The sequence below is a fragment of the Mastomys coucha genome, unplaced genomic scaffold (genome assembly GCF_008632895.1).
Source record: "Mastomys coucha isolate ucsf_1 unplaced genomic scaffold, UCSF_Mcou_1 pScaffold14, whole genome shotgun sequence".
Lineage (NCBI taxonomy): Eukaryota > Metazoa > Chordata > Mammalia > Rodentia > Muridae > Mastomys > Mastomys coucha.
In genome coordinates this window covers 85105316-85120734 of record NW_022196896.1, presented here as the reverse complement: position 1 = coordinate 85120734, position 15419 = coordinate 85105316, and the positions used below count along the sequence as shown (strand labels likewise).

General features: G+C 42.6%; 1 protein-coding gene and 1 pseudogene across 4 annotated transcripts in view; both read right to left on the bottom strand.

Annotated features, from left to right (window-relative positions):
• Positions 1–254: 254 nt before the first annotated feature.
• Positions 255–1939, bottom strand: LOC116088468 (annotated as a pseudogene).
• A 113-nt stretch (positions 1940–2052) lies between these two features.
• The window catches only part of Casp8 (caspase 8), a 41860-nt gene continuing 28493 nt past the window's right edge, over positions 2053–15419 (bottom strand). For 3 of the 4 annotated variants that reach the window (XM_031367590.1, XM_031367589.1, XM_031367591.1), the window contains 2 exons: positions 5145–5646; positions 2054–2544 (listed from right to left, as the gene is read on the bottom strand). In XM_031367590.1, the coding sequence (XP_031223450.1) occupies positions 2409–2544; positions 5145–5646 (638 nt within the window). In that variant the 3' untranslated portion in view covers positions 2054–2408. Of the gene's footprint in view, positions 2545–5144; positions 5647–15419 lie in introns of all 4 variants that reach the window. The other variant, XM_031367592.1, reaches the window with a different exon arrangement.

The window sequence follows — 15419 nt, the reverse complement described above, 5'->3', positions numbered from 1 at the left end:
GAGAATGTTCTCTCGTTCATGTGTCAAAACACAACTGTGGACTCAGTTCTTTTCTCCCACCTCTACATGGAACTAAACTCAGGCCACCAAGCTTATGTGGCAATTGCCTTTACCCACTAGACCATTAGACCACAGAAGATCCAGAGAACTCTTGATAGCTCAGCAAACTATTACGTTCTTCTAGCACCAGCTTTTCCTTACTGAAGACATTACTTAGCATAGAAAGAAAAGTCCAAACTGTCATCTTTCAGTCCTCCACATTCCCCTCTTTAATATGGCATTTTGTTCTATATACATTGATGAAAATTTAAAACAAACAAAATGAACTTTAGTCAAAATTCCCTTTCCTTCTCCAGCTTTATTGGAATAGTTTAAAATTACATTTTCTATTTTCTAGGACTTCAGTTGCTTTTTCCATCTGACTTTTAAAAACTGATTACAGCACATGAAACACAGTTGTCTAAGTGATATAGCATACAAAAATAACATCTTGATTTCTGTGAAAATGCATTTCTCTGTAATTCCTGAATAGCTCCAAATTATGCTAACTTTGAGCATCAGATGTTTACTCTGCGTTTTAGATTTAGTTTTTGAAAAAATGTGTTCTATGCCTTTGCCATCACCATCTGTATGCCCAGCATCAACACTGGGATGAAGTTGCTTCTGTGGTAGGCTTTAGCCGGATTCCCTGGCATAGCCTTCAACACATTTGTCTTTTCAGTTTACTCCCAACTCAACTGTATGCTCTATGAGGGCCTGATGCAGATGTTACTCGATATTATTTAATAGCTACTGAGGTCAGACAATCCAAGGCCGTCATTATGCTAAGAATTAGTTATTTATGGAAGTTTAGATGCTTCCAGAATTGGTTTTACCTCCTACATGGGAACACACTCAAACCCAGAAGGGCTTACTGGTCTGACTGAACTCTTCTCGTTCATTAATCCCTATTCACCAGTGGCACGGAAAGAGGGTTCTTTAACAAAGCATTATACATAACACCTCTACCAAACTAAACATAAACTTTTTTTTTTGTAGTTAAATGCAGAAATTCGTTTTTTTCCCACCTCTTTCCTCCTTTTACACTGCAAGTAAAGTTCACTGGCCTGGGAACAGCCTCTATCTGCCAACCTTTGGCCAGTGAAGGGGATTCAGAGAAAATAATACAACCATCAATCGAAAAGGAGGGGCGACAAAGGAAGATAATTAGGCTGTAGCCTCAACTGTGCATTCCCGTGCAAGATGCCCTGACTTGCCACAGCGGTAACAGTTGACTTCACTTGTCTTGCTGCAATTGACGGCTACATGACCAGTTTCACCACACCTACAGCACTTCACCTTGGTGCAGTCTTTTTGAATATGTCCAAATTCACCACAAGAACAGCACTTCTGCTCATCCGCGAGGTCACAGTCACTGAGCCAGATGGCCTGGCTTGCCACAGTTGTAGCAGCATTGCTCTCGCTCTCTCTTGGGCTCCTTGCAGTCCTTGGCAATGTGGCCACCTCTACCGCAGTTATAGCAGGCATCCTCCTGAAGATCACAGTCCTTGGCAAGATGACCAGACTCACCACAGCGGTAGCAGATGTCAGGAAGAGACGAGGAAACAAACTGGAACCCTCTATCCGAGGTAAAACCACCTCTGCCACGGCTTCTCATTCCACGACCCCGACCTCCACCTACTGGAGGGCATTCCCTGTCCCAGTGGCCAGATCGTCCACACTTGAAGCATTCGTTGCTGCTCATTGCTGCAGTTAGAGCTTCCGCATCTGAGCTGCTCACAGTGGAGGAGACTCGGATGTAGGACCACGAAGACGACTCACAAAGCATTGGCTGTTTATTTTCAGGGTCCTTGCCTGTGCCACACGTGGGTCTGCACACGGCTCCACACATGCCGCTGAGCACTCTTTTTTTGTTTTTTCAAGACAAGCTTTCTCTGTGTAGCCACAGCTACCTCAGAACTTACTCTGTAGAGCAGGCTGGCTTTGAATCAGAGATCCTCCTGCCTCTGCCTCCAGAGTGCTGGGATTAAAGGTGAACCCATGGAATCCAATTTGTGTTGTCCAACTATTCTTGGGAGAGGGGCCTGACTTGGAGTGTGATTGGCCTACCAGAGGCCACTCCATTTTAAAAAAGCAAAACAAAATGGACATCCAAGTGACAGTATACAAACTGGGTAGGTTATATTTAGAAGTGTGTGTATGTGTGTGTATGTGTGTGTGTGTATACAATTAATGACAAAAGAGGTCATGTATTTGAAATTGGAAGATTACATAGAAGGATTTGAAGAGAGGAAATGGAGAAATATGTGTAAACTCAAAAACTCAAAAAAAATCATAAAAAATAAATTAGAGTTTCTCCTCCACACAAAAGTACACAGATAGCCCATGTGAAGTGTGGAGCGCGCACATCAGTTGGGAGGGAAGAAGAGCTTCTTCCGTAGTGTGAAGGTGGGCTGTGGCATCTGCTTTGCCTTGTTCCTCCTGTCGTCTTTAGTGCTCACTTCATAGTTCACACCAGTCAGGATGCTGAGAATGTCGTCGCCTCTGAAAAACAAAGCAGCATCAAGCATATGGGGCAAGGTGGTGCCCACCGTCTCACTGGCTGTGCCCACTGTCTCACTGGCTGTGCCCACTGTCTCACTGGCTGTGCCTACCGTCTCACTGGCTGTGCCCACCGTCTCACTGGCTGTGCCCACCGTCTCACTGGCTGTGCCCACCATCTCACTGGCTGTGCCCACCATCTCACTGGCTGTATCCACCGTCTCACTGGCTGTACCCACCATCTCACTGGCTGTGCCTCTGCCTCACTGGCTATGCCCACCATCTCACTGGGTGTACCCACCGTCTCACTGGCAGTGCCTCTGCCTCACTGGCTATGCCCACCATCTCACTGGCAGTGCTTACCATCTCACTGGCTGTGCCCACCGTCTCACTGGCTGTACCCACCGTCTCACTGGGAGTGCCTACCATCTCACTGGCTGTACCCACCGTCTCACTGGCTGTACCCACCATCTCACTGGCTGTGCCTCTGCCTCACTGGCTATGCCCACCGTCTCACTGGCAGTGCCTACCATCTCACTGGCTGTATCCACCGTCTCACTGGCTGTACCCACCATCTCACTGGCTGTGCCTCTGCCTCACTGGCTATGCCCACCATCTCACTGGCTGTACCCACCGTCTCACTGGCAGTGCCTCTGCCTCACTGGCTATGCTTACCATCTCACTGGCTGTGCCCACCGTCTCACTGGGTGTGCCCACCGTCTCACTGGCAGTGCCTACCATCTCACTGGCTGTACCCACCGTCTCACTGGCTGTACCCACCATCTCACTGGCTGTGCCTCTGCCTCACTGGCTATGCCCACCGTCTCACTGGCAGTGCCTACCATCTCACTGGCTGTATCCACCGTCTCACTGGCTGTACCCACCATCTCACTGGCTGTGCCTCTGCCTCACTGGCTATGCCCACCATCTCACTGGCTGTACCCACCGTCTCACTGGCAGTGCCTCTGCCTCACTGGCTATGCCCACCATCTCACTGGCAGTGCTTACCATCTCACTGGCTGTGCCCACCATCTCACTGGCTGTGCCCACTGTCTTACTGGCAGTGCCTACCATCTCACTGGCTGTACCCACCGTCTCACTGGCTGTACCCACCGTCTCACTGGCAGTGCCTCTGCCTCACTGGCTGTGCCCACCGTCTCACTGGCAGTGCCCACTGTCTCACTGGCTGTGTCTTCTGTCTGACTGGCTGTGCCTGAGGTAGATTCTCTAGTACTATCTCTCAGAGAGAACATCAGGCATTTGCAGTTGAAAGTCACTGAATCAAGACTTCTCACAGCAGTTCTGCAACTCAGTCATCTCAGAGCCCACAGAATTACCTTTTGTGTACTTGGAATCTCTGCTGGTTACAAGAAATCCCAGAATTCCTATCAGACTTGCTTTCCTTCTCTCTTAATCTATGTGTTCCTCCATGTTTCCCATGTTCCCATTTGGACCTCACGAATGCCTCCCCCTCTCCTCTGCCTAAATCAGCATTGCTCCTACAGGATCATCCACAGATTTCTACGAAAATGTAAGCAAGTAAAAGCTAAGTGTTTCCTGTAGCTACCTCCCCTCCTCTGACACCAGCTGCCTGAGCAATCTTGTGGAGCAACCTCTTCATCTCTCTGCATAGCTGACACAGATCCTGTAGGACTCAGGATCTGTGTTATAAAATGAAAGTACTGCGATGGTGTCCTGTCTACTCTCCACATGCCATGGGAGATTCTCACTCTTCATACCCGCAAAGCAATAAGACAGAGATGTAAAAGGATCCTGTAGATGGGCTCCTCGTTCAGCTCTCAGCTGAGCGTATGTGGGGGAACCTGAAGTATGGAGCCCTAATTTAACTGGCGATGAACCTTATGCCATAGGGCTATCATCCCACACTTGTGGCTTCTTAGCGGGTCAAATTAGTAGAGATGTAGAGGGCCCCTGCTCTTCAGTACGGTTACAGTTTGCTAAGAAGATTCAAGGCTAGACAGCACTTAGAGGATTTCTTTCCTAATTTTTAAAAACTGCGTTTACTTATTCACATGGGCACATGACATGGTACACGTGTGGTGGTCATAGGACAACTTCAAGAAGTTGGTTCTTCTCTGCCGTATAAGTCCCTGGGGATCTAACTCATGTTATCAGACTTGGAAGCAAGGGCCTTTACCCAGTGAGTCATCTTGCCAGCCCTAAAATGTGACTTCTGACATAGGCGAGGTATGTTAAACATTGTTTCCATCTGGGACTCCCCAAAGGGGTTGAGTTGCCTCCGTCAATTACTACCCAAAGACAGAGCTGGACTGTGTGGTATTAGCAACCTCTCTGGCTCTGTGGTACCCCGGTTGGTGAATAAAGGAAACTCCTCAGTAAACATATTTGTTTTCCCATCTATGAACTGAGGAGAGCAATACGTGCCATCTCTCCCACTTTGCAAATGACCTGGGAAATACAGCTATGTGAGCTACAGCTAGACATTCAGAGATGAAACGCCAATGGCCGCTTCTCTGCTTAGTATATATTATGTAGGCCATAAAGCACCTTCTAATGGGCTCTAACTACAGCAATGAGTAAGGAAGCATAACCCTGAGGAGGACCCAGGAGGACAAACTCACTGAGGACATCTTTTACTCAGGCTCTGGCAGAGTGACTGGATATACCAGGTTCCATGCGTGGGATCTCGGTAGGAAACACAGTTTGCCACAGTAGCCATTCCCAGCAGAAAGTCTGCCTCGTCCGGAATATAGTTCTTGTGAGATGAGGAATCCACGTCTAAAGTACTGTGCGGCTGTTCTAAGTCAGCCTCATCAGGCACTCCTTTCTGGAAGTTATTTCCTTGGCAAGCCTGAATGAAAAAGATTTTGGGTTTGCCAGCCAGGGAAGGGCACTTTGAGCCAGTGAAGTAAGATGTCAACTCATAGATGGAGGCTTCCTTCCCATCTGTTCCATAGACGATGCCCTTGTCTCCGTGGGATAGGATACAGCAGATGAAGCAGTCTTTGTTCTTGTGGTCTCTGCTTTGGTAGAATCTTAGAACCTCATGGATTTGATCTGCTGTGCAGTTATTGTAAGGTACTATCTCAAAATGAAGCTCCTTAAAGGTCTTACTCAGAGCCTCTGAAAAGTAAGATAGGAAAACATGAATTACAAAGTTCCCAGAACACAGCCAAGAGATGGATAAAACCCCGCGGGCAAGAGCCAGAACCCGAGAGATGGATAAAACCCCACGGGCAAGAGCCAGAACCTGAGCAGGCCTTCTGCATTACCACCTGGACCCGACAGGCTTCTTATGTTTCTTGCTGCCTGCTGAGAGCTCTATGTACAGGCTGTAACTTTGCCGAGTTCCTGCACCATGAGGTTTCTTTTCTACTCTCACTCTTTTTGATAGTCTAGCTATAGTGTTCTTTCCTAAATCTCTTTCCTCTGAATTTTCATCTTTTAGCTTCCAGATCTGCTATTATGAAATTCAGTGACATCCCGATCTTTGACCGCTCTACATATTTGACTTGTCCGTACCCCTCCCTCTCAATCTTGAGGATGCAACAAGTGCTTTCAGACCAAAGAATGTTCACCCACTTCTTGCATGGGTTCATTTCCTTGTCTTCTTTGTATGGCTCTCATGACCACACATCTGGCATCCGTGACTGGTATTTTCCATTTCTACTCCTTCTGCTCCCATTTTTCCATCAGCATTTTCTTTTGGTCTGACTTCCTGAGACTTAACCTTCCATACATTTAGTGTTGCTCGTGTATTTTAAGTGTTTCACACTATCATTTTGTGTGCATGAGTGTTTTTAATGCATGTTATGTGTGTGTGCACCACATGCACGCCTGGTGCCTGTGGAGGCCAGAAGAGGAGACTGAGTCCTCTGGAACTAGAGTTACAGGAAGCATGTGAGCTGCCATGTGGGTGCTGGGAATCAAATCTGGAACCCCAGAACTAGCAGTCAGTGCTTTTAACTACCGAGTCACCAGTAGAGAGAGAACATCTTGTGTGTATTGTATGGGTGCATTGCCTGTCAATTAAAAAGCCTATGGCCTATGGCTTAGGCAGGAAAGAGAAGGTGGGACATTGGAAAGAGAAAGGATTCTTGGTAAGGAGGAGACAGGGAAATTCACAGGGAAGACAAACACACACGGTACCGAGCACAGGTAACCTGCCACGTGGCAGAATGTAGGCTAGACTATATGGGATATTTTAAGTTATATCTAGTCAGAGAAGAGCCTAGCTATATACCCAATGTATTTGTAAAAATATTTTGAGTCTGAGTCTTATTTCTAGGAGCACGGGGTGGGGAGGAAGGTCCGGAGCCTAACTTTAACAGTCATCTCTCCAGCCTGGCATGTCTATACTCTTATTGTTTAATGATTCTCACTATTCTGTTTCTCTCCACACCATTCTACTAACCTTCCCTATTGATCTACGTGAGACTATTAAATATGGCTTTTTAAACAGCCTTCCTTGCTGTACAACATACTAGTTTACATTACATTGTGGTTTTTTTTTTTTTTTTTTTTTTTTTTTTTTTTTTCTGGTTTGTATTCCTTTTCTTCAATATTAACTAACTGGTCAACTAAAATGTTAACAGAAAGCTTCGTATCTGGGAGTGAGCTCTGTTCTGACTGATGGCTGCTGCAGCACGGTGCTTAGATGGGGGCTGCCCGTTCACCAGGTGATCCCCCGGTCTCCTTATCTGTAGTTGACAATCCAGAGCTACTGCCAGTGTTTTGGAAACAACTTGGGTTTAGAAATCGGACTTCTATGGGGCTTGAGAGATGGCCCGGCAGTTGAGAGCACTGACGGCTCTTCTAGAAGTCCTGAGTTCAATTCCCAACAACCACATGGTGGCTCACAACCATCTGTAATGGGATCTGATGCCCTCTTCTGGTGTGTCTGAAGACAGCGACAGTGTACTCACATACATAAGATAAATAAATAAATAAATAAATAGATAGATAGATAGATAGATATTAAAAAAAAGAAATCTGACTTCCTGAACGTTCTCTATTCTCTCTCTTCAAGACGGTGGTGCACTGGTTCTTCTGCTGGGCCTGGAATCCCCAACCTAGAATGTCTCTGGTTTCATTTTTTTAAAAAAGTTTTTTATTTAATGAATGAATGCTCTGCTCCATATATATCTGCAGGCCAGAAAAATGGCATCGGATCCCCTTATAGATGGCTGTAAGCTACCATGTGGTTGCTGGGAATTGAACTCAGGACCCCTGGAAGGGCAGCCAGTGCTCTTAACCACAGAGGACCTTACCAGCCCCTCTCTGGTTACATTTTATGAGGGTGGAGTAGAATCTGTCTCTAGGAAGCAAGTCTGGGGCTCACTGTGTCTTGTGTAAGCGTTCAGTGTATGGAGCTTTGGCAGCTCATTGCCTTACCTACACTTTGTACTTCTCATTCCTGCATCATTCCAGGACTGTATGGGGTAAACAGGTTTGCTTTTTGTGTGGATCCTCTGCGACCAGACTGTAGCTTCCACTCTTCTGTTCTATACACTGTCTCTCCTCCTTTATTTCCAAAAATGTCCTCAAACCTTTTATCAGCTGTTGTGTCCATTCTGACTCTCCTAGTCCCTGAGTCTCTCTCTTAAAGCGAAATACACATGACTTGTCAGGACATGGTCCAGCAAGCATTAGGAACAAAGAATAAAATGGAAAAGCGGTAGATGGATTCAGGTCTAAAGAACTTTGGCCAGACTATGAGAGCTTTGGTTCTGGGGAAAGTTTGGGATTCCTTTGGAATGTGGAAGGTGGATGACTGCAAATCTGAGGTCACAGGAAACAACAGAAGTCATTGGAAGCAGTACCAATACAGACAAGAAAGGTTAAAAAAAGAAAAAGCCTTACAAATTCAAATGCAGATCATAGCCCAGGCTGGCTTAGAACTTACTATGCCACTGAGAATGATCTTGAACTCCTAATTCCAAGCCTTTGACTTCTGTTAATATACTTAGTTGTGTTCATTTTTATATTCTTTTTTTAGGAATTATTTTATGTATATGGGAACACAGTAGCTGTCTTTGGACACACTGGAAGAGGGCATAGGATCCTATTACAGATGGCTATGAGCCACCATATGGTTGCTGGGAATTGAACTCATGACCTCTGGAAGAGCAGTCAGTGCTCTTAACCACTGAGCCATCTCTTGAGCCCCATTTCTGTATTCTTATACTTGTTATAGGTATACTGTATACTTATAAATGAGTCATTGTTTCATTTAACTTGTCAGTTCTCAGTATAAACATAAGTGAGCTACCCCAAGGCAGTTCTCACTAGTTTAGCATCTTGCTGGGAACTCACAACTCCTGCTGCAATTGAGAAACTTTCATGAGCAAACTCCCCAGAGTAATTTGAATACCATAGCAATTGGTTTTGACTAATTTATTCTACAAAAATATTTCTCATTTAGTTGAGTTAAAAGTAAAGCCCAGGCTGGGCAGTGGTGGCACACTTGGGAGGCAGAGGCAGGCAGATTCTGAGTTTGAGGCCAGCCTGGTCTACAGAATGAGTTCCAGGACAGTCAAGGCTACATAGAGAAACCCTGTCTCAAGAGAAAAAAAAAAAAAAAAAAAAGGTAAAGCCCAGGGCTATAAAGACAGCTGAGTGGTTAAGAGTCCTTGCTGTTCTTGCATAGAACTTGTCCTGCTCTGGATTCAAGGACATACACACACACACACGCATGCACAAAGGGGTGTACTCACATAGAAACATATACACATAAATAAAAAATGAAATAAAACTTAAAAAAACTTAAAGTTCATTGATGCTCTTCATTATGAACTTTTTAGTAAGAGTTATTTTATCATGATGAATACATTACTTTGACTTTAAAACCTATTTTTTGAAACAGCAGAAAAAAATATGTAAGAAATATAAATAAATTAATAAAATGAGTAAAAAATGCTTGATAGAGAAGGGAGCTGCATGCTATGTCCACCCTCCCATTCCCCTGCCCCCAAATCCATGGCCTTTCCTCTTGAGGAGACCTGCCTGGCCCCAGGAACATCCAGGCAGGTGGATCCCCAGGAACACCCAGATTAGATCCCATTTCACCTATTCTCTGCCTGCTGATTCCACCTGGGGTACAACTAGCAGACAAACTGTGCTCTGTCCCCTAAGTTCCATTGGCAAGCCCATGGCTCTGCCTCCCTTCCCTAAGAGGAGGCCTGCTGGACTCCAGGAACACTGAGGGCCACCTGGGGTACAGTCAGCAGAGGCAAGCAGCTTGCTGTCTCCTGAGCTCTATTGTCAGACGCAAGGCTCTGCCTGCCTCCCCGAGGAGAATTATCAGTATTAGGAACATCCAGCAAACACCAGGGACAACCATATGCTAAAGGCCAGTGTAAGAACACAACCAACAAGAGCCAGGGCAATATGGCACCTCCAGAGCCCAGCTATTGTGTCACATCAAGCCCTGAATACCCTAGCACAGCCAAAGCACAGGAAGATAACCTTAAATCCAATCTTATAAAGATGGTAGAGGCCTTTAAAGAGGACATGAAGAAATACAGGAAAATGCAATCAAATAGGTAAAAGAAATGAATAAAACTGTACAAGCCTTGAAAATAGAAATAGAAGCAATAAAGAAAAGACAAACAGGGAATCTTGGAGATCGAAGAGAAGAGGAACCATAGCTGACAGAATATGAGATGAAAGACAGAATCGCAATCATGGAAGGTACAATTGAGGAAATGGATATATCAATCAAATAAAATGTTAAATCTAAAAAGTTCTTGACACAAAATATCCAAGAAATCTTGAATATTATAAAAAGATCAAACCAAAAATAACAGGACTTGAAGGAGGAGAAGATTCCCAGATCCAAGGCCCAAAAAATATTTTCAATAAAATCATTCAGGAAAACTGCCCCAACCTAAAGAAGATATGGCAATAAACAAACAAGAAGCCTACAGAACACAAAATAGATTGTACCAGAAAAGAAAATCCTCCCTCCACATAATAATGAAGATGCTAAATGATGGAACAAGAAAGAATATTAAAAGCTGCAAGGGGGAAAGGCCATGTTACATACAAAGGCAGACATATCAGCATTACATCTGATTTCTTAATAGAGACTCTTAAAAGCCAGAAGGGCCTGGGCAGATATCTTGCAGATCCTAAGAGACAACAGATGTCAGCCCAGACTACTATACCTAACAAAACCTACCATCACCAACAATGGAGAAAAGAAGATATTCTACAACAAAACCAAGTTCAAACAATATCTATCCACAAATTCAACCCTATTAGAAGGAAAACTCCAATCCAATTACACCCATGAAAACATGAAATAAACATCACACCAGCAAAACCAAAAGAAGGGAAACAACACACACACACACACACACACACACACAAACCACCACCAACATCAAAATAACAGGAATTAACAATCATTGGTCATTAATATCTCTCAAATCAATGGATTCAATTCCCTAATAGAAAGACACAGACTAACAGAATGGATGCAAAAGTAGGATCCATCATTCTTCTGCACAGAAAAAAACACACCTCAGCAACAAAGGTAGACATTACCTCAGAGTAAAGGACTGGAAAAAGTCTTTCCAAGTAAACAGACCCAAGAAGCAAGCTGGGGTAGCCATTCTGTTATCTAATAAAATAGACTTTCAACCAAAAATAATCAAAAGAGATGAAGAAGAACACTTTATGCTCATCAAAGGAAAAATGTACCAAGATGATGCCTCAATTCTGTTTTGCTTTGTTGTGTTGTTGTTTGTTTGTTTGTTTTTGTTTTTTGTTTTTTCGAGACAGGGTTTCTGTGTATAGCCCTGGCTGGTCTGGAACTCACTCTGTAGACCAGGCTGGCCTCGAGCTCAAAAATCCACCTGCCTCTGCCTCCACCTGCCTCTGTCTCCCAAGTGCTGGGACTAAAGGTGTGCACCACCACTGCCCAGTGATGCCTCAATTCTGAACATCTATGACCCAAATTCAAGAACACCCACATTCATAAAAGAAACTTTACTAAAGCTTAAATCACACATCAAACCCCACATAATAGTGGGAGACTTCAACCCCTCACTCTCACCAATGGACAGATCATAGAGACAGAAACAAAACAGAGAAACAGTGACACTAACAGACACTATAAATCAAATAGGCATTATATATCTATAGAACATTTCACACAAACACAAAGGAATATTACCTTCTCCTCAGTACCTCTGGGAATCTTCTCCAAAGTTGAACATTTAGTTGGTCACAAGGCAAGCCATAACAAATACAACAAAATTGAAACAATGCCTTGTATCTTATCAGACCATCATAGATTAAAGCTGAACTTCAGCAACAGAAACAACAGAAAGACTGCAAACTCCTGGAAACTGAACAACTCTCTACTCAATGACAACTGGGCCAGGGAAGGAAAAAAGACTTTCTAGAATTCAATGAAAATGATACAATATACCCAAACTTATGGGATCCAATGAAAGCAATGCTAAGAGGAACCTTCATAGCGCTAAGTACCTTCATAAAGAAACTGGAGAGATATCATACTAGCAATTCAAAAGCACACATAAAAGCTCTAGAACAAAAAGAAGCAAAGACACCCAAGAGGTGATAACGGCAGGAAAAATTAAACTCAGGGCTAAAATCAATAAATTAGAAACAATGAGAACTATACAAAGAATCAACAAAACCAAGAGCTGGTTCCTTGAGAACATCAACAAGAGAGAAAAAAAAAAACTAAACTAAACTAACTAAACTAAACTAACTAAAAGGCAGAGAAACGGTACCCAAATTAATAAACTCAGAAACGAAAAGGGGGACATAACAGACACTGAGGAAATTCAAAGAATCATTAGGTCTTACTTCAAAAGCCTATACTCCACAAATTTGGAAGATTTAAAGGATATGGATGATTTTCTTGATAGATTCTACTTAACCAAAGTTGAATCAAGATCAGGTAAACAATTTAAATAGTCCTATAACTCCTAAGGAAATAGAAGCTGTCATTAAAAGTCTCCCAACCAAAGAAAGCCCAGAGTCAGATTGTTTTATCACAGAATTCTACTTTGAAAGACTGAAATAATTCCTTGCATCCAATCAGATTACCATGGTCTAAAGCTGCTCCTCAATAATATAAACAATAGAAAGCCCACATACACGTGGAAGATGAAGAACACTCTACTCAATGATAACTTGGTCAAGGAAGAAATAAAGAAATTAAATACGTTCTAGAGTTTAATGAAAATGAAGCCACAACATACCCAAATTTATGGGACACAATGAAAGCAGTCCTAAGAGGAAAACTCATAGCTTTAAGTTCCTCCAAAAAGAAACTGAAGAGAGCATACACCAGCAATTTGATAGCACATCTGAAAGATCTAGAACAAAAAGAAGCAAATTTACCCAAGAGGAGTTGAAGGCAGGGAATAATCAAATTCAGGGCTGAAATCAACCAAATGGAAACAAAAAGAACTAAACAAAGAATCAACCAAACCAGGAGCTGGCTCTTTGAGAAAATCAACAAAATAGATAAACCCTTAGCCAGACTGACTAAAGAACATAGACTTTCAAAGAAGAGATAATGCTAGTACTCCTCAAATTATTCCACAAAATAGAAACAGAAGAAACATTGTCAAATGCATTTTATGAAGTCCCAGTCACCCTGATACAGAAACCACACAAAGACTCAACAAAGAAAGAAAATTTCAGACCAATTTCCCTTATGAATGTTGATGCAAAAATATTCAATAAAATAACCGCAAACCAAATCTAAGAACACATCATAAAGATTATCTACTATGGTCAAGTATGCTTCATCTCAGGGGTGCAGGGATCAACATTTAAAAATCCATCAGTGGATTTTCATAACAAAAAACATTTACCATAAACAAACTGAAAGAAAAAGTAAAACCACATGGTCATCTCATTGGATGCTGAAAAAGCCTTGACATCCAGGACAGCTTCACAATAAAGGGGAATACAAGGCACACACCTAAGCATAATAAAGGCAATTCACAGCAAGCCAATAGTCAACCCAAAATTAAATTAAATAAAGAGGAACTTAAAATAATTCCACTAAAATCAGGGACTCTCCATATCTATCAGTAATAAAGTTCTAGCTAGAGCAACAAGAAAACTAAAGGAGATACGGGGATACAAATTGGAAAGAAAAAAGTCAAAGCTTTTCACAGATGATACGATAGTATACATAAGTGACTCCCAAAAATTCTATCAGAGAACTCTTACAGATGATAAACACCTCAAATTTTAGATACAAAATTAACTCAAAAAATCACTAGCCCTCTTTTACACAAACAATAAATGAACTGAGAAAAAAAGTAGGGAGACAACATTCTTCACAATAGCCACAAATAATATAAACTGTCTTGGTGTAACTCTAACCAACCCAGTGAAAGACCTGTGTCTAACCAAGCCAGTGATAAAACAAGTCTCTGAATAAAAGAATTGAAGATGATATCAGAAGATGGAAAGATCACCCAAGCTCATGGATTGATAGGATTGACATAGTAAAGATGGCCATCTTACCAAAAGTAATGTACAGATTTAATGTAATTCCCATCAAAATTCCAACACAATTCTTTACAGACCTCATCAACTTCATGTGGAAAGACAACAACAACAAAAACAAAAACAAAAACAACTCAGGATAGCCAAAACAATCCCGGACAATAAAAGAACTTCTGGAGGCATCATCATCTCTGACCTCAAGCTGTACCATAGAGCCTTAGTAATAAAAATCACATAGTATTGATATAAAAACAGACAAGTTGATCAATGTAATCGAATTGAGCACCCTGAAATAAAGCCACATATTTACAGACACTTGACTTTGGACAAAGAAGCCAAAACCATACAATGGAAAAAAGAAAGCAGCTTCAACGATGGTCTAACTGGATATCTGCATGTAGAAAAATGCAAATAGATCCAGATTTATCACCCTGTACAAATCTCAAGTCCAAGTGGATTAAAGACTTCAACATAAAATCAGACCCACCCATAAAACCAGATCTTCTGTTAAATCGAATAGAAGAGGAAGTGGGGAATGGCCTCGAGTGCTTTGGTACAGGACACGACTTCCTGAACAGAACACCAACAGCTCGGGGACAAAGTTCAGCAATTAGTAAATGGGACCTCGTGACACAAAAGCTTCTGTAAGGCAAAAGGACAAATAAGCAGTATTTGTCAACAGGACGAAACAGCAGCCTACAGACTGGAAAGATCTTCACCAGCCCTATATCCAATGGAGGCCTAATATCCAAAATACATAAAGAACTCAAGATTAAACACCAACAAGCCAAATAACCCAATTAAAACATGGGATACAGAGATAAACAGAGACTTCTCAACAGAGGAGTCTCTAATGGCCAAGAAGCACTTAAAGAAAATGCTTAACATCTTCAGTCACCAGGGAAATGCAAATCAAAATGACCCAAAGATTCCATCCTATACCCTTCGGAATGGCTAAGATAAAAAAAAAAAAACAACAACAAACCCTCAAGTGACAGCACATGATGGTAAAGATGTGGAGGAAAGGAACACTCCTCCACTACTGGTGGGAGCAGAAACTTGTACAACCACTTTGGAAATCAACTTGGTCATTTCTCAGATAATTGGAAATAGTTTTACCTCAAGACCCAGCTATACCACTATTATATACCCAAAGGATGTTCCACCGTACCACAAAGACATTTGCTCAACTATGTTCATAGCGGCTTTAGTCACAACATTCAGAAACTGAAAACAACCCAGATGTCCCTCAACCGAAGAATGGATAAAGAAAATGTGGTTCATTTACACAATGTAGTATAATTCAGTCTCATTGGGAGAAGATGCACTTAGTCCTGATGGGACTTAATGTGCTAGGGCAGGGTGGTACCCTGGACTGGGGCCGGGGT